At 44.2% G+C, this 22,620-nt stretch overlaps 1 protein-coding gene across 1 annotated transcript in view; it reads right to left on the reverse strand.

Annotated features, from left to right (window-relative positions):
- Positions 1-22,620, reverse strand: part of U2AF2 (U2 small nuclear RNA auxiliary factor 2) — a 529,844-nt gene that overhangs the window by 71,544 nt on the left and 435,680 nt on the right. Inside the window, exon 7 of the mRNA XM_044080728.1 lies at positions 5,860-6,108. Within this exon, the coding sequence (XP_043936663.1) occupies positions 5,860-6,108 (249 nt within the window). The remainder of the gene's footprint in view (positions 1-5,859; positions 6,109-22,620) is intronic.

The raw sequence follows: 22,620 nt of genomic DNA on the forward strand, positions 1-22,620 counted from the left end.
AGGGTCAACTGGTACGGGAAAGTAGGACATCTGAAGACGAGACATTTAACAAAGAATTTGGATATATTATAAAACTGTTTGACAGGGGTTACCCAATGGATTTGTTGAAACAGATTAGTTTAGAGGTAATAGAGGGAAGAAAAACTAGGTTTGCCCTTATACTAGGAAAAAAAGGATCCATTCATACATTAAATAATGTAGTATAAGAAAATGTTAAGGACAGTCATTGGGTGGAATTACTAGATTGATATTTAAATGGTGTTGGTATTGTACTAAGCTCATCTGAAGAAGTTGGCGACGAAAATGTATCTGTTTTTAAAGTTTATGGATTTTTGTATTTTTATTTTTACCTAATTAAATTCCTACAAGTACTGAAACTGGTGGGAGTGTTTGTGCGTTATATTTTCTGGTTATCACTTTATAAAACATGACAGAGTGTTTACAAGGTGTGGAGAATTTCTAAAGAATGTCTGATTAAGTATAATATTTCCTTATACGAAAGCGCTAACCATTTACTTTTTTTGTGATTGCTTTATGAATAAATTTTGCTGGTTGATTATATGGTGGTTCGTTCCTGGATTTCTGATTGAACGTTGCATTTGCGTTTACTTTATAGGGGCAGGGGGCTGAGAGTCGGGGTTCAAGGATGCTGTTGAGAAGGCTTCCAGAAAAGCAGGCAGAATGGGCGAAATAGCAGTAGGGAGTTGATGAATCCATTTGAATGAGGTCATAATACATTTTTTGTACCTGTTATTTCAGGCTATTCCCACTTGAAATGTTCCTTCATTTTAGTAATTGTTTCTCCAAAAGTTAAATCCTCTGCTGGGGAGTCAGGGTCAATAGATTCTTCCTATGGGGAGCCATATCCCAGGGGAGAAGGCAGCTGGGAGGTATATGAAAGGGATTCTTAAGAATCATCAGAATTCCTCCTCTTCCATCTGAGAAGGATCTGATGCCAGAGGCCTAGGGCTCAGTATAGGAGGAGTGATTGTGGACATCCCTGGAGTGGTAGGCCATAAGGCCAAAAAGGCATTGGGCTGAAAGCCTGCCAGTTCGGGGTACTTTCAGGAGCAGGAGACGCATGCATTCTTTTTTCCTTCCTTTTGACAGATGACCTAGTGGGCGTCTGAAAGGAGGAAGGCCCAGCATTGGGTGACTAAGGTAATGGAGGTATCAGACTGTCCTAAAATTGCAGCCCTTCCCCTGGCATCCGATCCAGACACTGGAAAAGTCTCTGTGGGCGTGCCCCCCCACTGGATTGTGCAGCTTCCACATAGGTTCCCACTGTATCCGAAGCAGCGAGCCAGAGTCTTCAACCAGGCCGATGTCTGCCACAGGCTGAGTGTCGGATGGAGGATGCGCAGCAGCAATAGTAGGCCTGACCATCTTGGCCATCCTCTCTGGCGGTTCGGTAGGCAAGCTGGCGGAACCCTCCATACCAAACGCTGTTTGAGACATTGGTTTTCTAGGTACAGGTTGTGTGTGTGTGCAGACGGCTGCAGAGAGTTTTGGGCACAAATGCCTGGCAGATGGTGCAGGCCTTGTAGTCATGCGACCTACTTAGACAAAACAGACACCGATTGTGAGCGTCCTTGGGAGGTATCCGACAGCTGTACTTACACTTGCCCTTTCTGGATGACATGAACAAGCATTAGAAACAAAGACTGTAAAGGTTCCACAACAGGGCACTTATCTAATTTCTCTAGATTCAAACAGCCTGAAAAGCAGGTACACTTGACTTTCTACTGGCGGCTGAAGTTCTGAGAGCTGATGCATGTAGACGTCATTAAGGCCCACGTACTGCTAGCCACATCAGACATCCCACGCAACATAGTGACTGAAATCTTTTGTACACTGGCCGGACGTTCGGGTAGCAAGAGGAATAAACATGTACTGAACACTGCAACATGGGAATAGAACATTAGTGCATTATGGGTAGGAGGAGGAGCTCGAGAGCTGGATCCGAAGTTTGGAATATGTGGAAAGAGTCAGATCAGATCCGAACCCATATGCTGAGGAAGAATGAAAAGGACATCTGATCTACGGGGCTGTGCTGCAACTATTTTCAGGATTCCTGACTGACGTTTTCCTGAACTAGACTCCATAAATTACAAGTAAAGTCTCTTTTGAAATCAGTCATTCAACCTTCCCTAAACCTCCAAGGCTTATTCAAGCTCTCTAAAATAGTCTAATGCACATCAGCATATGGGAACCTTGGGGAAGGGAAATACTTATGGAATACAAGGGTTAGCCAAACACCTGCAAGCCAAACATCTAAATTCCGTTTGAACATGTTTTACTTGGCAACACCTTTCCCACTGGGTAAATGTGCTGGTGCTACCTCTCTCCTGGGTACAACTGGACTGTCATGTGCAGTCTAGCTACAAACCATGAATATGGAGTTTGCCATTTACCTGGACTGCCTTCAGGATGGCTCTTAATGTCGTGGTCTATGGTGCTTGAAGGTAAAAGGACTAAGAAAAACATTTTCTGGAAAGAACAGCTTGCCCTCCCTGGTGTCCAGCCACTCTCAGGAATTTCGTTCTGTAAAAGAGGGTATGACTGTACTCTGGGTAATTCAGGAAGATGTGCAGGTATATCAGTGAGAACTCAAGGTTGCCTTCAGCTCCAACTGAGACATCACCCAAACAAGATGCTTATCCATTTAGGAGTACATACACACCCTTCAACCTGGTGTTAAAGTTAACAGCCTAAACCTCCTGTACTACCTTTGCTTGGGATATGAAAGTATACATCTTTCATACCCAAAGTGATCAACAGTGTTTCCAGCAAAAAGCAGGAGAATCCAGCATCCTGAACCATACTTGTACATTGAAAAAATACTCAATTTGGACAAGTTCCAAAAATTAGTCATTCTTTGGAACCAATGCGTCTCTTGAATGAAACCCAGTGCATGTACTGCTAAAGGGACTTTCTACTGTTACTGATGAAATGGTTTGTCTACGGTGGAACCTGCTAAAAAAGCATGATCTGGTGACAGGCAAGGCACCTCAAAAACATGATTCTGCATCTTGAATCAATGATGATCTTACTTGTCTGTGTTCTGACTGAAATCTTTTTTGAAGTAAGACAACCACTGTTCTAATAGCTAAGGGGAATGAGCTAAAATAATCAAATCAGTGAGAGATCTTGGATGGGGCGGGGGCTTTCCTTGCCCTGCTTCTTGCTACAGGCTTTGAATCCTTTTAACTGGCCTTTTTCAAAGGCTTCCAGTTTTAAAAATGGTGAGGATGACTCTTTCTTACAAAAATGGCCACTGTTTGCTAGGAATATTCCTTCAAAATGTGGAAACTGAGGAAAGGCAATGTCAGGACTGTTTCCCTTTTTCTTCTAGGCTTTTTAATTTCAGAAAAGGATGCCAGTCCTGGCCCAGATTCAAAGGGATGGAGAGTAGAAACTTGACTGCAGCAGTGATCACATGCACTTGCACATTTATGCTAAACTGACTGCGTAACTGTACTATGATTATGTGGTCCACTGGTGTCTACAGAGACAAGCAACACAGCTGGCAGTGACAACTTTTGAATGGTGGAAGGCGGCATACCTTCAGGATGGTAGTGGCAAAGACTGCCCTTACCCTAGAGACAAGGTCCAATCTGTACTGTTTGAAAAAGTTGCTGCTCTGGACAGCAAGTAAAGGAGATGGAAATCATACAGGCACAGACCCCTCCAATCCACAGAGAATGTATCTACTTACCAAGCTCCCCTTCTTGTGTGCTCTGATGCTCATTAACTGCTTGTTGCTATGAGAGGCAATGAGGTCAATGCCTGAAATACTTTATCGATACACTAGCAGCAGACTGTTTTTAAGCATCCTTTTATGTGGGTTTGCAGAGGTCTGCACAACTGGCCAGTAATGGAACTGTCTTCTAATGGTAATCCATCAATCACAACCCCTTTTTCCCCATTTTCACACATGGGATTGGGGTGTTATTTCAACAGTGAATCTAGAGCCAAGGTTTACACCAAATGGAGGCCAGCCCTGCTGAAGTAGTTCTTCCACAACACACAATACTACGGCCAATTTAGAGTATCCAATCCACCTACTGCATGTCTCTGGAATGTGGGAGGAAAACAGAGCACCCAGAGAAAACCCACGTGAAGACAAGGAGGACATGCAGATTCTGCACAGAAAACACCCCAGCTGAGAATCGAACCAAGGAACTTCTTGCTGTGAGGCGACAACACTTTCTACTGTGCCACTCTTGTCCACTGAGGGTAAGTAGGTGTCTAACTGAAGACTAAACCTTAGAGCCAGTGCTTATGTCTACAAACCTATCCTACACAGCTGCCACAAGTGTATACCCCCCACCGATGTACATGACTGTAGTGCTGTCCATAAACACCTTCAGGGTTAATGGGTCTCCAAAGTGCTCTGGACACCTGGAGAACATACTGCACTGCAATTATTTCCTTCAAGCTAATGGGAAGTCTGCACTCTTCTATCCTCAAAGTAACATGGTGACCATCTGAACTTGGGTGGTCTACCTGAATGGCATATTGCTGATCTGACATTATGGTCTCTAAGGGCTGGAGTTGCTGGCCACATATACTTTTTGGGCACCAGTGGAGTTTCCTCATATGTTGCTTGGCAACAGACACGAGAATGATGGAGGCCACGGAGCCCAGTAGTTAAAGGACCCACTTGTCAGTCCACTGGTACTCTGCAATTACAGCTTTGAAGGGTTGTGTTACAGATATCAGTAAAGCCTTGGACACTGCTGTGTCCAACACAAACTCTAGAAGAATAACACTGTTGAGTCAATCCAGACATTTGTAGGTTCAGAATGCAGCCTAGTCTAGGCAGGCACAACCAAGTGCATTCCAAGATGCCCCTCACCTTCTACATCCCCAGTATAGAAGTCACTGGCTAGACACACTTCACAATAACCTGTGGCAAACAGTCTTGCTAGAAACACATCGATCCTTGCCAGATGAATCACTCTCTCCAATAAGGAGATGTGGTACATCAGTCTGGTGAAACAGCCCCCTAAAAGTCAAAGTCCTTTGTCAAGGAGAACATTAGGTCCAGGAGCTGAATAAGCACCTCCACATTACTGACGTCCTCGTATCAAGATAACCCAGCAGCGTCACCCATCTCCTGACCTTTCCACTACCTCTGCTTCTTTCTTTTAAGGATAACTTCTACATGGCTACCATACAAGGACATGGTGGAGCTAAAGTAAAAGGCTGAAAGTCTACTACTGTTGAGATATGCCTGACAGCACTTTGTCAGACATACATAAGGTCTTGGGTCTAAATTCTGGACAGTTCTTGCAAACACTGAAATAGTGCTGCAAATCCCATGCAGTACAAGCAAACAAAACATCTGCTACGGCTTTCACAGCAAATCCAGACTACCGATAAACTCTTGAGATTAACAGAAAACAGATGAGATGCAATTCCAAATGTTATGATTGAATACCAATGCGACTGCCCCAAAACATTACCTTTCTCTTCCACAGGGCCACAAAATTAGCATACACATTTCACTCCAACAGATCTTTGAATAAAATATGCATGGGACTGCAGCATCTGTTAAAGAAACGGATTAAGACTGCAGTAATCATTATCCTGGTAATCATACAACACAATACAGTGATAATCACAAAGCTGTGGAGGGCCCTCTGAGGTCCAGCCAGATAACAGACTAAGAGAATGAATTTTCCCATCTAGCAATTTGGCTCAGCCAACCATCTACCTGCATTACTGCTTCAACTTGAAGGCAAGTGAACTATGTTGGAGAAAAAAAAATCTGAATTACTGCTGCAGCATTATTCTGTTAATACACACAAGCTTTCACAGAATTGTTAAATATCATCTTTAGAACAAACCCACCTTTCCACAACCAGGTACCTCAACACCATCAACTGGGCGTGGTATCTCAATAGATTTAACAGTTCCATATTTGCTGCACTCTTCACGCACATCTTCCACAATTTCTTCGTATTCTTCATCATCCAGAAGTTCTTCTGGTAACACCATATTCATCAAACAAATAACTTCTGTTGGGTGTCCTCCCATTTGCACCTGTGAGCTCATCAAACCTGGAACTTGCAGTGTTACTGGAGTCTGATTTATTGTGCTCTGAAAGAAATGTTAATACAGTAAGACGGTATGTAAGCATTTCACATCAAGAAAGTCAAACTGCTGTTTGTTATACAGTCACTGATTAGATTCACAGATTACTAGGTTAATGACCCGGGAGGCCTTTTTAAGCCAAGTTTTACCAAAAGAATGACATCCTATATCGAAACAGGAACTTAAGGGCCAGGCATTTATAAGCTACCTCTGTCCATAAAGGACATGGGTGCAGGCCCAGTGCATATTTCCCTATTCTCCATTCACTGGTCTAGGATGCGCTTAAATTGGGCAATAGACAAACTTAGCTTTATATGCATAGGTAACCTGTTAGTTAAATCTCTGGGACACATCTGTGTCTCAAACATAACTCTCTCTCCCTCCAGCAAGTCCTGTTCAAGTCAGACAAAAATCAGGTCCCTAGACCTTGTATTTCTAATACTGCTAGACTTCAGAATATGCAGGAGATGCAAGTGTGGGGTTTGCAAATGTCTTGTAAGCCAAGCACAAATCACTCATCAGTCCATAGGACATTGAGTACAGGGAAATGGCTTTAAGGCACTCTGCATAAGGCAGGTTTGTTATGCCTTGTATTCTTTGTGCAAGGAACCCCTGAGGTCGCTCTAGTTGGTGCATATGCCGCGTCAGGTACATACTGAAGGAAGCAATGCACTCTGATTTCAGATCAATAAAGTCAAATAAGGGCAGAGTACAGTCGGATAATGACCTCTTTGGACTTGCGCTTAAGTTGCCTGACATAAGACTTCCTTACAACTGTGGCCACAGGTAAGGCTGCAGTCTCCATGTGTACCCAGATCCTTGACCACTGGGTCAACTCCTAGGGGTGCATTATCAACATGGTAATTAATCATGATGGTCGACTTTCTAAAGGGTACAATTATGCAATTCACAGACTGTTACTAGACTAACAAGTCTGTGGCCCGTATTAAGCCTAGCCAAGTTGTTTAACAAAATAAAAACATCCTGAATACAAACAGGACAGAGGGCCAGGCATTTATATGCTACCTCTGTTCTTAAGAGACATGGGAGCCAGGCCTGTTGTAAATTTCCTATTCCCCATCCAATGGTCTAGGCTGCATGTAAACTGGTTGACTGACAAACTCAGATTCACATGGAAGAGAAGCCTGCTCCATAGCAGGAGGCATCTCCGAGACTCATTTCTCTCTTCAGCGCATTCTATTTAAGTCTCAGACAAAATTCAGGTCCCTCTAAATTTCTTAGCGTTTAGTACAAGACCATGGCTTCGGCACCATTTGTTAGTCAGACACGGGCCTTCCTAAAGAATGCTAGGGTCTCCAGTGGAGTCTATGACAACCCTGCAGCTTGCAATTATCTGCAAAGTTAGTCATCAATAAACCATCAGTGTTTGCTTCCACTTTACAGAAACAGATGACAAAGGAGAGGACCCAGTACACTGCCCTGGGGACTTCACTAGTGACTGTTCTCTTGGTGGAGGTGGTCTTACTGTTTTGACCTCATGGCCCTATCAGTGAGCCAGTTAGCTATATAGTGAGTGATAAAAAGGTTTACACCTAACTTAGTGAACTTGTCTATAATGCCAGAGTGAGGTACTACATCCCAGGTCGAGGTAAGGTGTGTGCAGTCTTGCCCTCATTGTTTTGGTGATCCCCTCAAAGTTGTCCACCACATTTAATAAGCATGAACTTCCTTTAACAAAGCCAAACTGTGATGGGTCCAGCACTTGCAGTTTACTTATGTCCTCATTTTATGTCCATGACAACTATCCTTTCCATAACCTTACATATGAAGCTTGTCAGACGTACGGGCCTATACTTTACCTAGATTAGTGACTGGCCCTCATTTGTGCAGGGGAATGACTGCAGCCATCTTTCAATTCCTTGGGCACAAAACTTGACTGTAGGCTTCAGTTGAAAAGTGATTCAAGTAGACCAGAGAGGTCATGTTTTATTCTATTTAGCAAGCCTCTCAAGATGTTACCAGGGTCCACTGATGCAGTGCTTTTTGGTCTCGGAAAGTGCATTGGACATGTTCCCTAGTAACAGTTGGGGGGATTGTGGTATATGGTATTTCCTTTGGACTACTGGCAAGATCGGGGGAGAAATTTGAGCTGAATCTGTCAGCCAAAATGTTGGCAATGGTCTCTGGTTTACTGTGGAGGATGCCATTTACAATAACTTCTGTGCATTGTTGTGTATTTCCCTTGAAGTTATAGACATGGCTTCATGGGCAAAGGACAGCCACAAAGCTTTTCTATGGCTATTTTTCTTCAAATTTAGCCTCTGAAGTATTAACCATCTTAGCTGCTTGTTTAGATTGTTCAGAGGGATTTTAGTAATTGGGCTTTGCTCCTATGTTTAGCTAAAATTTTTCTTTTGTTGTACAACTGATTGATACTGTGATTCCACGAGGTTGGCGTGTCTTTTGAGTTTGTCAATACAAGTAGGCATACTGTGTTTACCAATTTTGGAATTTAGCCATGGTGCCACTTAGACAGATTAGCCTTGGAATAGATCTAAAGGTTTTTTGTTTCCCCTGGGTCCCTGGATTTAAATTATATTTCAAGCAATACTGTCTTACAGCTAGATCTCCCAAGGGAGGACATTAGATCATCACTCCATGTTCATAGATTTATGGAGTACAAGGTCAAGAATGTTTGTACCCTGGTAGGAGAATGAATCAACTAAGAATTGTGCTTGTGCATTAGAAGTAGGGTACAATTCCCAATCTATGGAGGGGTAAGTTGAGATCCCCCCATGAAGATCATGGTAAGGGACTACAGTAGCTTAAAATAGGTAGTATGGGTTTCCACGGACATGGAGTAGGGCCTACATGTTGCAAGGATATGGTACAAAACCTGTTTATGCTGAGTTGCACATGCAGGAGTTCCAGTGGGTCATACACTAGTCTGGATGTGAGGTTATTTTTTAATATTGACAAGACTTCACCTTTAATTCCCTCCTGTGGAGTGGTTAGTCCAAAGGTGTGTGTGGAGTGGTTAGTTCAAAGGTGTGAAAAGCATTCTAACCTTGCAGTGCTAGGTTACTGTCTGCGAAATTAAACAATGTCCTTGTTATTAAACAGACATCTACACTCTCCAGAGACTGGAAGGCTTGCAGGGAGTGGAGTTTCTTGTTAAAACTTCTAGCACAGAACAGTGCCACCTTTAGATACTCCCTCGTAGGCCCAGTTAAGTCAGGTTTGCCAGTTTGGTATGGCTTAAAAAAGGCACTATGGGGGCTGGAAAAAGTCTTTGTCAATATATGAAAGCCTAGAGGGGAAAACAGAAGACCATCCCTGGCAAAACAGTGCAGTCTGTCAACGATGTCCTCCCAGGCAGATGGATACTCTACTCCCTTGGATTTACATTAGAAGCCAAGCCAATTGTTAAAATCAATTTCACTGGTAATGTGGCATCATCGTTGGGGGAGGCAGCATGCTCTGCCGTGCTAGGCTCACACCTGCCTGAGACAATTCAGCAACTCTACCATGTCTTGCTTAACAATGGAGGTACGTCTCAGATCATTAAACACATGGACTATGACAGAATCATACTGGTACCTGTGGTTCAAGGACCTGAATTGTCTGTGTAACCTGAAGGATCCTATCCCCAGAAAGGCAGTCAATGACTCTCTCCCGACTCAGTCTAGTGAGGGGGGACATTGGTGTGCCTCACTATAAAATCAACAATGACCAGAAAATGAACAATCTGCACTAAACTATAGTAAAATCTTAACATACGTCTGTACATTAAATTACGTTAGCCAATCATGTATGTGACAGGAAGAGCTAAGGAATGCCTGTTTTTACTTACCACTACTGAAAATTACTTCAAGTTTACAACAGTAAAGAATTCTCCATATACCACTACTTGTATATGGTCAAACCAGAAGAGGCTTTTTGACTTAGTATGGCAACTTTGTCAGGAAAACATATTACTGGTGTAGACTGTAGGAAAACATGGCCAGGGTAATCCTCCTATTTTGTCCAGCAGTGCTACCATACAATTCTGAGTGCTATTCAAGAAAGGACAATGCACACAATGAAGAGATACAGCCGCCAAAGAATGCACGGGAATAATATGTAGACATTGACTACCAAGTACTGGATTTTGTTTGCTGTGACCAAAGTGTTGAAATATTAATTTGCAGCAAAGCTAATTATTATAATCCATAAAAAGTACAATTGTGTACACTTACCACAAATGTAGATGTTAGTGTATTCACTGTTGCAGCCATTACATTTGGGTTATCTGCTTGCAGGTAGCCCTCAGTCGGCCTGATTATCAGTCTTGGGTCCTGTGTCGGTTGTTGTCTCAACTTCCATGACGTCAGGTAGTCAGCTTTTCTTGCCCCAGATGTCAGGTGCCCCCATAATGGGAAGCAATTATATACAAGGTTACACTTCCAACAAAAAAGCAAATACATCAGAAAGCTTTAAGCATAGTAAGCAAGAATAGAAAAATAGTCAATAGAAGTCAGGAGGGCTGGAGGGAGGGTAACCAGTGAATACACTAACATCTACCATTTATGGTAAGTGTACACAACTGTACTATGTTCTTCTTGTTTCACTGTTGCAGTCATTACATTTTGGTAGATTCACAAAGCTAAGGAAAGGAGATGGCAATTAGACAGCATTAGGACCAGCAATAAGGCCCTGCAAGACTGCAGTGGCAAAATCAGCTCTGGATTTAGAAAAAATTGGCAAGTGGTAATGCTTGGTGAAGGTATGTACAGAACTCCAGGTAGCAGCTTCTAGGATATCCCTGGTAGGGACACCTCTGAGAAAGGCTGTAGAAGTAGATGCAGTCCTGGTCGAATGTGGTCTTATCCCCATTGGGGTAGGGATTTCCATGGTGCTTAAAGCAGAAATGAATGAATGGCCTATCCACTTAGAAATGGTTTGCTTTGAAATGGCCTTCCCCTCTGCCCCTGCAGCAAATGCAACCAGCAGTTGTTCAGATTTCTTGAGAGGGTTAGTCCTGTCCAAGTAAAATCTAAGTTGTCTGTGCACGTCCAAGGACTGCAGTATTCATTCCCCTTTGTTCTGTGGATTAGAAAAGGTTGGAAAATGAATGGGCTGATTAAGGGCCACACTGGATACCACTTTGGGCAACAAGGAGGGATTGGTCCTGAGGGACACCCTGTCCGCATGAAAGATGATGAAAGGCTCCACTGCCATGAGGGCCTGTAATTCAGAACCCTTCTTGTTGAAGTGATGACTAGAAGGAAGGCTGTTTTCCAAGAAAGGAATTTCAACTCTGCATTTGCAGCTGGCTCAAAGGGAGGTACAGTGAGCTTTTCCAATATAAAGTTAAGGTCCCAGGCTGGAGTAGGGGCTCTCCTGGGGTGGTCTTAAGTTTTTGGCCCCTCTGAGGAATTGCTTCAGCAGTGGATGAGAGTAGAGGGGTGGCTCTGTATTATGAGCTGAAATGGCCGAGGCATGAACTTTGAAGGAAAAGGAAAGGCCCTTGTGAAGCATCTCAGTTAAGTATTGAAGAATGTGCGGTAAAATCCCGTGTTTGGCTCCAGGAACAGAATCTTTTCCATTTTTCAGCATAGTATTTTCTAGTACTAGGCCTCCTTGCCTCCAAAATGACATCCATCACTTGCTTACTGAGGGATGGTAACGGAGAGATCATATAATTTAGCCAGACTGCAAGGTTCAGGGTTTGAAGCTGTGGGTGCAGAATCTGGCCCTCCTGCTGGGACAGCCGGGTAGGGGTCTGGGACAGGTGCCATGGTTCCAGAAGTGATACTGTACAAGAGAGGGTACACACCAGTGTTGGCATGGCCAGTCTGGTGCAATAAGTATTGTCCTTGGTTTCTCCTGTTTGATCTTTAGTAACACTTTGGAGAGGCGGAAAGTCAAACAGATACATTTTTCCAGGTGAAGGACACTGCATCCACTTTCCAAGCTTGTCTGTGGGGAGTCCTTGTGCAGAATTTGTCCAACTGGTAGTTCTGAGGGGAGGCAAACAGGTCTATATCTGGGCTCCCCCATTTGTTTCTCAAAATGTTGAATATCTTTGGTTCCAGTTTCCACTCGTGTGGTCCATGAGAATTCTGATTAGGTCGTCTGCCGGTGTATTTAGCTTGCCTGGCAAGAATTGAGCTTGTAAGTGCACTTGGAAGCTCAAGGCTGTGTTCCACAGAGCCATGGCTAGTCTGCAGAGAGGGTATGAGTGGGTTCCTCCGCTTATGTACCACATAACGGTGGTGTTGTCAGGACAAGCCAATAATTGTCCTGGAAGAATGTTGTCCTTGAAGGCTGTCAGAGCATTCTGTACAGCTAACACTTCTTTTTGATGGATATGCAGGTGCATTTGACTCTGGTTCTATTTGCCCTGAATGCACTGCCCTGCCAAGTGAGCCCCCCATGCATAGTCTGATGAGTCTGTTAGGGTTTGGGTGGCAGGGGGTAGAGTGAATGGCAGTCCCTTGTTTTGGTGGCAGGCCTCTGCCCAAATGAACTCTGTCTTTAGACAAGGTATGATATGAATCATTGATTCTAGATTCTGAGAATGCTGACACCATAGGCTTTTTAGATACCATTGCAGTTTCCTCATATGCAGTCTTGCACATGGAATTAGTAGAATGCAAGATGCCATGAACCCCAGGGCTTGCAGTATTTTCCTTGCAGATAGTTGAGTCTTTGTGGCCAGTAGTTTGAAATAGGCTGTCAAACGAACTTGTTTCTCTGGCGTGAGGTAGGCCATCTGGGAAGTTGTATTCAAGCTTGCTCACAGAAATACAATGGCAGGGTACTATATGTGATTTGTTTTCATTTACGGTGTACCCCAGAGAAGTTAATTTCTTTACAAATGCCAGTTAATAGTAAGTCCTGGCTTTCTGCCTGAATTAGACAATCGTCCAGGTATGGGTATATTTGAATATTTCTTTGCCTGCAAAATGAAATGACTGGAGCTAGGCACTTTGTGAATACCCTGGGCACAGTAGGCAACTGATAGTGCATGTAACCTGCTCTGAAGAGTAGGCATCTTCTGCAAGATTCCCTTATTGGGATGTGCAGGTAGGCTTCCATTAAATCCAGTGTTGCCAACCAGGCATTTTTGCCTAGCATGGGAAGCAGCTGATGAAGAGTTAGCATTTTGAATTTTGGGATTACCAAAAAAAAGTGTTTAGAATAGACAGGTCCAGGACAGGACGCCAGGAATAGTCTTTCCTGGGTACCAAGAAAAGTCTTTAGTAGAAACCTTGGCCTTATTCTTCTTCTGGGACACCCTGACGCTTAGGAGAGAGAGAACTTGCTTTTCAGCCTCTGCCCACTGATTTGGGGGTAGGTCTGGCGCACTGTTTGGGGTTGATAAGGAGTGGAAGTGGAATCTGTATTCTTGGGAAACTATATTTAAAACCCATTTGACTTGGGTAACGAGTTCCCAGGTTTTTGCATGCAGGGTGATCTTTCCCCCTAAAGGAACAGTCAGTTGAGCAGGGCTTGGAAGGTTTAAAGTTACGTCATTGTGACAGTTTACCATAGGGGGAGTCTTACTACTCCCAGCTTTGGAAGTGGAAGCCCCCCACTGCTTAGGCCTGTGAGTACCTTGGGACTGAAGCCTAGGTGTTCTGCTGGTTCTGGGTTTGGACTGAGAAGGCCTGGAAGAGGCAGGAAAGGACCAATTCCTAGGCCAGTGCCTACTACATCTGGGGGGCTGTACTTGCAGGAAATCTTAACAGTTTGCATAGATTTAGCTTTTTCCTCCTCTTTTTAAGTACTACTACTGCTTTGTTGCCAAACAGGTGGTCTTGGTTTAAGGGAGCATCCAGTAATTTAGCTTTAACATGATCGGGCAAAGACTGCTCCTTAAGCCAAGCATGCCTTCTAAGTACAGACCCAGTGACAGCAGCCCTGCAAGATGCCTCTAATGAATCAAAATCACATTGCAAAGTATGTTTTCCAACTTGTTCAGCAGAACGCATTAAATCCTGTAATTCTTTATTTTCCACACAATCAGGAATCATCATCATTTTCTGTTTAAGCAGTCCAATAACATGTTGCTGATACTTTAACATATGAAACTGGCAGTTTAAAGCCCTAATGGCAAGGTTGCAGAAGTGTAGACCTTCTTACCCCATCTATCCAGCGCCCTGGAATGAATCAGAAGGGGTAGGATTTTTAGCAGTAGAAGCCTTAATGTCCTTGGGCCCCTGTGAAATAGTCTCTGGATCTGCAATAGGATTTTTGAAAAGGACCCTGTGGGACTCAGGGACCCCGTAGTATCTGTCATGTTTTCTGGGAGCAGGAGGCAGGGAATCCGGGGCCAAACTAGATTCCGAAAAGGCATCATTAACAATGTCTAGTACAGGAGGAATAGCTAAAAGCCTATGCTGAGGTAGGAGAAGGAAATCCCTAAGACTTTTTTGAATCAGAAAAATCCTGGCTTTCCCAGTGGAAATGCTCCCTTAGGGTATGTAAGGTTTCCCCAAAAGAAAAATCCTCAGGAGGGGAAGCAGAGGGAATTGAGTCCTTTGCATCAGAATCTTCATAAGTAGATGAGGGCAAATCCAGATCAGAAGAATTAGAAAAAATAGAATCCTGATCAGAAGATTCATAATCAACTTCAGTCCTAGGCCTCTTCGAGGGGGGGGGGGGGGGGTTACCCCCCATTTAGCATTAGATCTTTAGCCGTTCTTATTTGTTTTTTAGGCATAGAGGCCTGGGTGTCGTTTTTTTAGGCATGGATCGAGATTTAGGCCAAAGTAAAGGAGATGTCAGTTTAATATGCAAGTCCGTAGGCCTGAATACACCCTCAGAAGCCAGTGCCTGCACAGTGGCTCCGGACCCATCCGCAGGTTCCATAGTTGAAGCATCTCACAGCATACCGGACTCCGAATGGGTCTCAGTAGAGGCCTGCGAATCAGAAGTAGCAGATACAGGGGCTGCAAAAGCACCTCACTTAGTACCGGTGAACTGACTGGCTTAGGAGAAGGGTCGTTAGCAGTTTTAGACCTCGGCGGTCTGTCTCTATCTTTGCGTTTTTTCGGAATCCCGGTAGTCGGATGGCTAACCGATGACATTTCTGGAATATTAAACAGAGAACCGAAATATTTAGAGGCGAAAATATACAGACGACGGACAGTGTGCTGATTAAATAAAGCACAAAACAGACAGCAAGGTATGTCGTCAGGGCCTAGGCAAGGAATACAGTACGAATGAAAATCTTTATGTGGTATTTGCTTTCCACAAGTAATGCAATTATTAACTTTTACTGACATCGGTAAGGAGCAAGAAAAAGTTTCCCAAATGGGGTACTTAGTTTTAGTTGAAGACTTTGGTTCTGAAACTCGAAAATGAAAATTTCAGGAGTCGGCTGACCGGCACTTGCGAACTGCTTCTGCTTCGGGCACGGCAAGTAAGACTGAAGTAATGGCGTCGGCTGCATGTTTTATACCCCTGACGACCTGACGTCATGGAAGGGACAGCAACCGACGCAGGACCCAAGACTTATCAGGCCGACTGAGGGCTACCTGCAAGCAGATAACCCAAATGTAATGACTGCAACAGTGAAAGACGAACATCAGTCTGGAGTAAAAACCTTGTCCCCCTATGCTCGGCTGGGACAGGTCAAATAGCCTTGATGCTGCGAAGAGAAAGTACTTGCTTTTGGGCCTCTGCCCACTGGTGTGGGGGGAGGTCTGGCCATCCGCTTGGGGTTGGCAGTGAGTTGAAGTAGAATCTGTATCCCAGGGATACCATGTTCAAGACCCATCTGTCCTGGGTGATGTACTCCCAATTTTTTTGCATGTAGGGCAAGTTTTCCTCCTAAGGGTGCAACTACTTGGGCAAGGCTTGGAAGAATTAAGGGTAAGTCACTGAGATTTCACCATAGGATGTTGGCTTACCACTCCCTGTTTTAGAAATGGGAGCACTTCACTGCTTAGATCTGTGCATACCCTGAGATTGTAATTGTGGTGGTATGCTGTCCCTGGGTTAGGACTTAAGGTCTGAGGAACTGGAAAGGACCAGTTTTTAGAAGGCCAATGCCTACTGAATCTAGGTGGCTGTACCTGTAGGAAATACTTAACAGCTTGCATAGATTTAGCTTTTTCCTCCATCTTTTTGAGGACTACTACTGCTTTATTGCCAAACAAGTGTTCTTGATTTAGTGGTGCATCTAGTAATTTTGCTTTGACATAGGTCGGGCAAGATAGATAAGTTAGTTAAGCCAAGCATGCCTTCTAAGAACAGACCCAGTGGCAGCAGCCCTGCAAGATGCTTCTAAGGCATCAAAACCACATTGCAAAGTATGTTTTCCAACTTGGTTAGCAGAATGCATTAACTCTTGTAAATCTTTATATTCTGCACAATCAGGAATCAACATCACTTTCTGTTTAATTAGCTCCATAATATGTTGCTGATACTTTAACATATGAATCTGGCAATTTAAAGCCCTGATGGCCAGAGTAGCAGAGGTGTACATCTTCTTACCCCGTCTAAAGCCCTAGAGTCCCTGTCCGAAGAGGTAGGGCTTTTGGCTCTTGTAGCCCTACTGCCTTTAGGTCCCTGGGAAATAGTCGCTGGATCCGCAGTAGGATTCTTAGAGAGAAACTTGTGGGAGTCAGGTACTCTGTAGTACCTGTCACGTTTCCTGACCGCGGGAGGCAAGGTATCAGGGGTAATGCTGGATTCCAAGGAGACGTCTACAATCTCCACAACAGTGGGTATAGCTAGTGGCCTGTGTTGAGGCAAGTCTAAAAATTATCTGATTCTCTTTTTGGACTGTGGGTAGTCCTGGCATAACCAGCGGAAATGCTCTCAAGGTATGCAAGGTTTCACCAAAAGAAAAGTCTTCTGGAGGGGAGGCAGAAGGGATGGAATCCTCTGCATCTGAATCCTCATAGGAAAAATAAGGGAATGTCCTTGTAATCAGAGGGATCAGAGTAGTCATCAGGCTCACAGTCGGTAGAATCAGAAGGAAACTCAAACCTTTGTCTTATAGAGGGGGAAGGCTGTCTTCCCCTAATTAAAGTTATAAGGACTTCAGCTATTCTAAGCAATTGTTTCCCTGGCATGGGAACTAGAGCATGTGCTTTGGTCGTTTGTTTTCTAGGCGAAGTGCGAACTCTGGGCCAGAGAAACTCTGTAGTTTTAGTTAGAAATTAATATGTCTGTTTTATACGACTATCAAAAAGTTGGAATACACCCTCAGAAGCCAGTGCCTGCACAGCGGCTCCGGACCCATCCAAGGTAGAGACATCCGCAGGTTCCATAGACAAAGAAGCAACTCGCAGCACACTGGACTCTGAAAAGGTCTCAGCAGAGGCCTGCGAATCTGTAGAAGCGGGCAAAGGGGCTGCGAAGGCGCCTCACTAAGTACCGGCCTATGCGGTCTGCCTCTGTCTTTATCCTTCCGTTTTTTCGGAAGATTGGTGGTCGGGTGACTTACTGAAGCCATTTTGGAAAACAGGAAGAACGAGAACGAAAGAATTTAGCGACAAAAATATCCCGATGACAAACAGATCGGGCGCTGAACAAGGCACAGAATCGACGGTGAGAAACATCATGGTCTGGGCCTAAACAGATGATGCAGTAAGAATGAAAATCTCTGAATATTTGCTTTCCAAAGGCAAGACAATTACTTTTTCTGACATCGGTTAAGAGCAAGAAAAAAGGACCCCCAACAGGGTACTTATCTTTTAGAAGACTTCAGGTCTCAAACGCGAAAATTTCAGGAGTTGGACCGGCACTTGCGAACTGCTTCTGCTTTGGGCACCGCACAGCAAGAAAGACCGATGTAATGGCATCGGCTACATGTTTTATACCCATGACGTCCTGACATCATGGAAGAGGCGACAGTATCCGACGCAGAAATCCCAAGACTCTGGTATTCAGGTGGACTGAGTGCTACCTGCAGGCAGATAACCCAAATGTGAAGACTGCAACAGTGAAACACAAAGAACATCCTCAGGTGCACTCTTAAAAGAAAACTCCAACTCAAGTTAACACACCTACAGAAAAACTAGATCTCTAATTGCGCTGTCTTACCAAACTGTAAAACATTAAGTCTCCCCTTACTTGTATCTTTAGCCCAACACAACCGCACCATGCTAAAGTTGCACTATAACCCTACATACACTCTGTTGCAAGGTCTACCTACCATTACATCACATACAGTAATTCACCCTACTTTGTCAACTTTCTGATGTGACTAGTGACAGGACATGCACAACTATTGTGTGTTCTGCAACCTGTAAATTCTTTTCTCTACCTCAGCATTTTTTGCATATGGTGTTTCTTTGACTAATCTTCATGCTGTACTGATATAAAGATAAATGAGTAAAATCTTAACATAACCACAGATGTCCTTCTCTTCTATGTTGCAGTATTCTCACATGTGGGATCCTCCACCTCAGGCGACCCGAACGTCTAACTCGTACAAAAGCTTAGCCTGGCTGCTGTAAAGTGTGTGGGACGACACCATGGGACCATAAACTGTGGGCCATAAATGTGAAGTCCGTACACAAAGACCTCAGAACTGAATGCCCAGTCGGACAACAGTCTAAGGGCAGCTGAAAAGACACCATCCAGAAAGGGAAAAGGTCCTATAGGGGGGTAGGAGGGAAAAGAATACTGCAATGTGGAAGAGAACATCTATGGTTATGGTCAGATTTTACACAACTAACCTATGTCCTCCTATTCTCATGTTGCAGTATTGTCACGTAATCGAGTACCAAAGCTCAGCCAGACAAATGGGTGGGGAAAGAGGTAGCATTCTCCAAGAAACCATGGAGGACAGCTTTAGCAAATCCTGCCCTAGCTCTGGAGATGTTATTTAATTTATAATGCCTAATGAAACTATGAACAGAGGACCATGTAGCTGCCTGTAGGACGGTGGCTGTACAAGTCCTTTCAGGAAGGCCCCTGAGGAGGTCACAGCCCTGGCAGAGTGGGCTCCCTCAGTGTGGGGTAACTTTACTGTGGAAGGAGTAGCAGAAAGATATAGTTTTAGGGATCTATGAGGATAGGGTCTGTTTGGATACAGCTTTCTCCAGGGCCCTGGGGTGAAAGGATACAAACAGCTGGCTGGACTTTGATGTCCTTAGTCTTATCCAGATAGAACCTCAGTTGCCTGTGAACATTTAAGAAATGGAGCATTCTCTCACTGTCATTCTGTGGTGAAGAAAAGAGGGTCGGTAAATGGACAGATTTGTTAAGTGACAGTTCATTGACCACTTTGGGCATGAAGGAAGGGTTAGTGTGAACGGAGACCCTAGCCTTATGAAGAAAGGCAATGGTGGAGAGGCCATGAGTCCGTTTAAATGAGACCCTTTTGGCTTAAATAAGGGCTAGAAGCAAAACAGTTTTCCAGGTGCACATCTTTAATGTGGAAGAAGCTGCTGGTTCAAAGGGGGTAGAAGTAAGTTTCTCCACAACAAAATTCAGGTCCCAAGGAGGACAAATGGGTTTCCTCAGTGGTCTGATATGCAGGACCCCATTGAAATATAGCTTCACCTCCAAGCTGGACAATAGGGGTGGACTGAGGGGTAAACATGCTGAAATAGCAGACAAATGTACTTTCACTTAAGAATATGAAACAGACAGAGCTCACACACAGGCCAAAACTAGAGGTATACCCGCCTGAAAGGGGTCTAGTTGCCTTTGAAGACACCAGAGAACCTTTTCCATTTTGACAAATAGGAGCTCCTAATAGTAGGTTTCCTGGCCTGCTGCAGGACAGATAGCACGTCCTCCAAGTAAAGGTGTTTGAAAGAGATCAGAAGTTTATCACCCCCAGGGTAAGACTGAGGGTTTGCAGATGTGGGTGAATGAGACAGCCCTTCTGTTGTGTTGAGGTCCACCTTGTGAGGCAACTTGTGGTGATTGCCCTTGGCTAATGATAAAAAGGGGGAATCAGTGCTACCTTGGCAATAGGGGGGCCACCAGAAAAGTTCTGTCTTGTCCCTCTGAATTTTCAGCTTGAGCTTATAAGAGGAAAGGGAGGAACACATACAGGAACATCTCCAGGCTTGTGGTGAGTGGGACCTTGAACAGAATAGCTATAATTGTCTGTTCTCAGGGGAGGCAAACAGATATGATGTGTACCCCACTGGCGGACTATGTCTAGGAAGATATCTCCGCGTAACATCCATTTGTGATTTAGAGAAACTGACCTGCTGAGGGCATCTGCCTGGTGGTTGTTCTGTGATGGGATATACACTGCTTGTAGTGTTACTTTAGACTGAGTGGCCAGCTCCCATGCTTGTATGGCCAGTCTGTAGAGTGGAAAGACATGGTCCCGCCCTGCTTGATGTACCACAGCATTGTGGTGCTGTTTGAAGATTTGAAGGGGACCTGGATGTATGAGAGAAAGGAATGCCTACAGGCCTAGGAGAACTTCAGCCATTTCCCTTGTACTGTGTTTTTTCCGGAGGCAAGGCTCCCATTGACACACTACCTCGATGCCATTCAAAGTGGCTCCCCATCGCAGATCTGAGGCATCTGTGTACATATGCTGAACTGCATTTGAGGGGTTGTAAAGGTAGTCCTGGATTTAGTTGAATTTGCTGAATTCTACCACCTTATTTCTTTTTTCAGGCATTGGAGGAAGGGCACCTGGGAATCTAGGGGCAAGTAGTGTTGGGACCACACATTCTTTAAGTACCACTGGAACTTCCTCATTTGCAGTCTGGCAAGGGGCAGCATTGGAAAAAGTGGCTGCCATCAGACCTAGTAGGCAAAGAAATCCCCTGAATGAAATAGTGGAGTAGGAGTAAATTCTGAAAGAAAGCTGTCAGAGAAGTGACCTTTTCCAGTGGGAGAAAGGCCTTCATGACATCAGTCTTTATTCTGCAACCCAAGAAAATTTTGTCTTACGAAGGAGGAAAGTAGGGCTTAGGTAGATTGACTGTGAAACCCAGCCTTCCTGGGAGGGCAATCGTGAATTGGAGATGTCTCTGCAGAGTACTTGCTTCCTCTGCCTGTATGAGGAAGTCGCCCAAGTATGGGTAGATCTGTATAACCTTTTGTTCTGCAGAAGGCTACTACTGGGGCTAGACACTTTGTAAATATCCTTGTTGCTGTAGATAAGCCAAAGGGCAAGGCAGAAAAAGTACAGTTGTGTACACTTGCACTCGGACATCTACATTTATGGTATTCACTGTTGCAGTCCTAACATATGGGTTTATCTGACTCCTGGTAGCCCTCAGTCGTCCTGAATACCAGAGTCCTTGGTATACGACGTCGGCTGCTGTCTGTTGTAAAACAGATTTCAAAATGTCAGGTATAAAGGGAAGCAGCAGACACCATTTCCTCAGTTTTTCTTGCCTTAACTATCAGGAGCTCCCAAAAGAAGGCTAACCTAGGAAGGAAACACCCTGGAAACATGCCATCCAAAAAATAAAAATTAGTCGTCTGTGCCTTAGGAGAAGAGGGGGAATGGAGGGTGGGAAACCAGGATTGCAACAGTGAATACACTCGAACATCTACATTTATGGCAACTGTACACTATACTATGTTCTTCGTGTTTTACTGTTGCAGTCCTAACATATGGGCTGATTCCCAATGCCCAGGAAAAAGACAAGGGGGAGGATGAAGCACAGATTAAGGATTGGTAAGAAGGCCCTGCAAAACTGCAGAGGCAAACCATACACTGGATTTAGAAAACAAAGGTAGACTGTAATGCTTTGTGAAAGTATGGACAGAAGACCAAGTAGCTGCTTCTAGAATGTCCTTAGTAGGCACACCTCTCAGAAAAGTTGCAGAGGTAGAGGCTGCTCTAGTAGAGTGGGTCCAAATACCCTGAGGGGGAACCTTCCCATGCTGCAGGTAACAAAAGTGAATACAATGAGCAATCCATTTGGAGATGGTTTGTTTCGAAATACCTTTACCTTGAGCGCCAGGAGCAAAACTAGCCAACAACTGTTCAGATTTTCGAAAGGATTTAGTTCTGCAAGTAAAATCTCAGCTGTCTGTGCACAACAAGAGTGCAGAATCCTTTCCTGTTTATTTTGGGGATTATCGAAAAAAGTAGGCAGGTTAATAGACTGGTTAAGGGTCAGACTGGAAACCACCTTGGGCATAAAAGGAGGGGTTAGTTATAAGAGAAACCCGATGGGAATGAAAGGTTCTACTGCCATTAAGGCTTGCAGCTCCGAAACCCTTCTGGCTGAAGTAATGGCCTAAAGAAAAGCAGTCTTCGAAGAGAGGAACTTCAAATCTGTAGAGGCAGCTGGTTCAAAGGGAAGTACAGTAAGCTTTTCTAGGACAAAATTTAGATCCCAAGCAGGAATAGGAGCTCTTCTGGGAGGTCTAAGATTGTTAACTCCCCTCAGGAACTGCTTCATTAAGGGGAGAGAAAAAAATGGGTTGCTCAAAAGAGCAATAAGCAGAAATTGCTGAAGCATGAATTTTGATTGAAGAAATGTAAAGTCCACCATTAAGCAGTTCTGCTAGGTAATCAAGAATGAGGGAAAGATCTGCATAGGATTTTCTGGTGCTAGGTCTCCTGGCCTCATGAAGAACTTCAATCACCTGTTGGGAAAGATTTAAAGAATTAGC

This window comes from Protopterus annectens, chromosome 1.part1 (assembly GCF_019279795.1).
Source record: "Protopterus annectens isolate FY-2018-M chromosome 1.part1, PAN1.0, whole genome shotgun sequence".
NCBI lineage: Eukaryota > Metazoa > Chordata > Ceratodontiformes > Protopteridae > Protopterus > Protopterus annectens.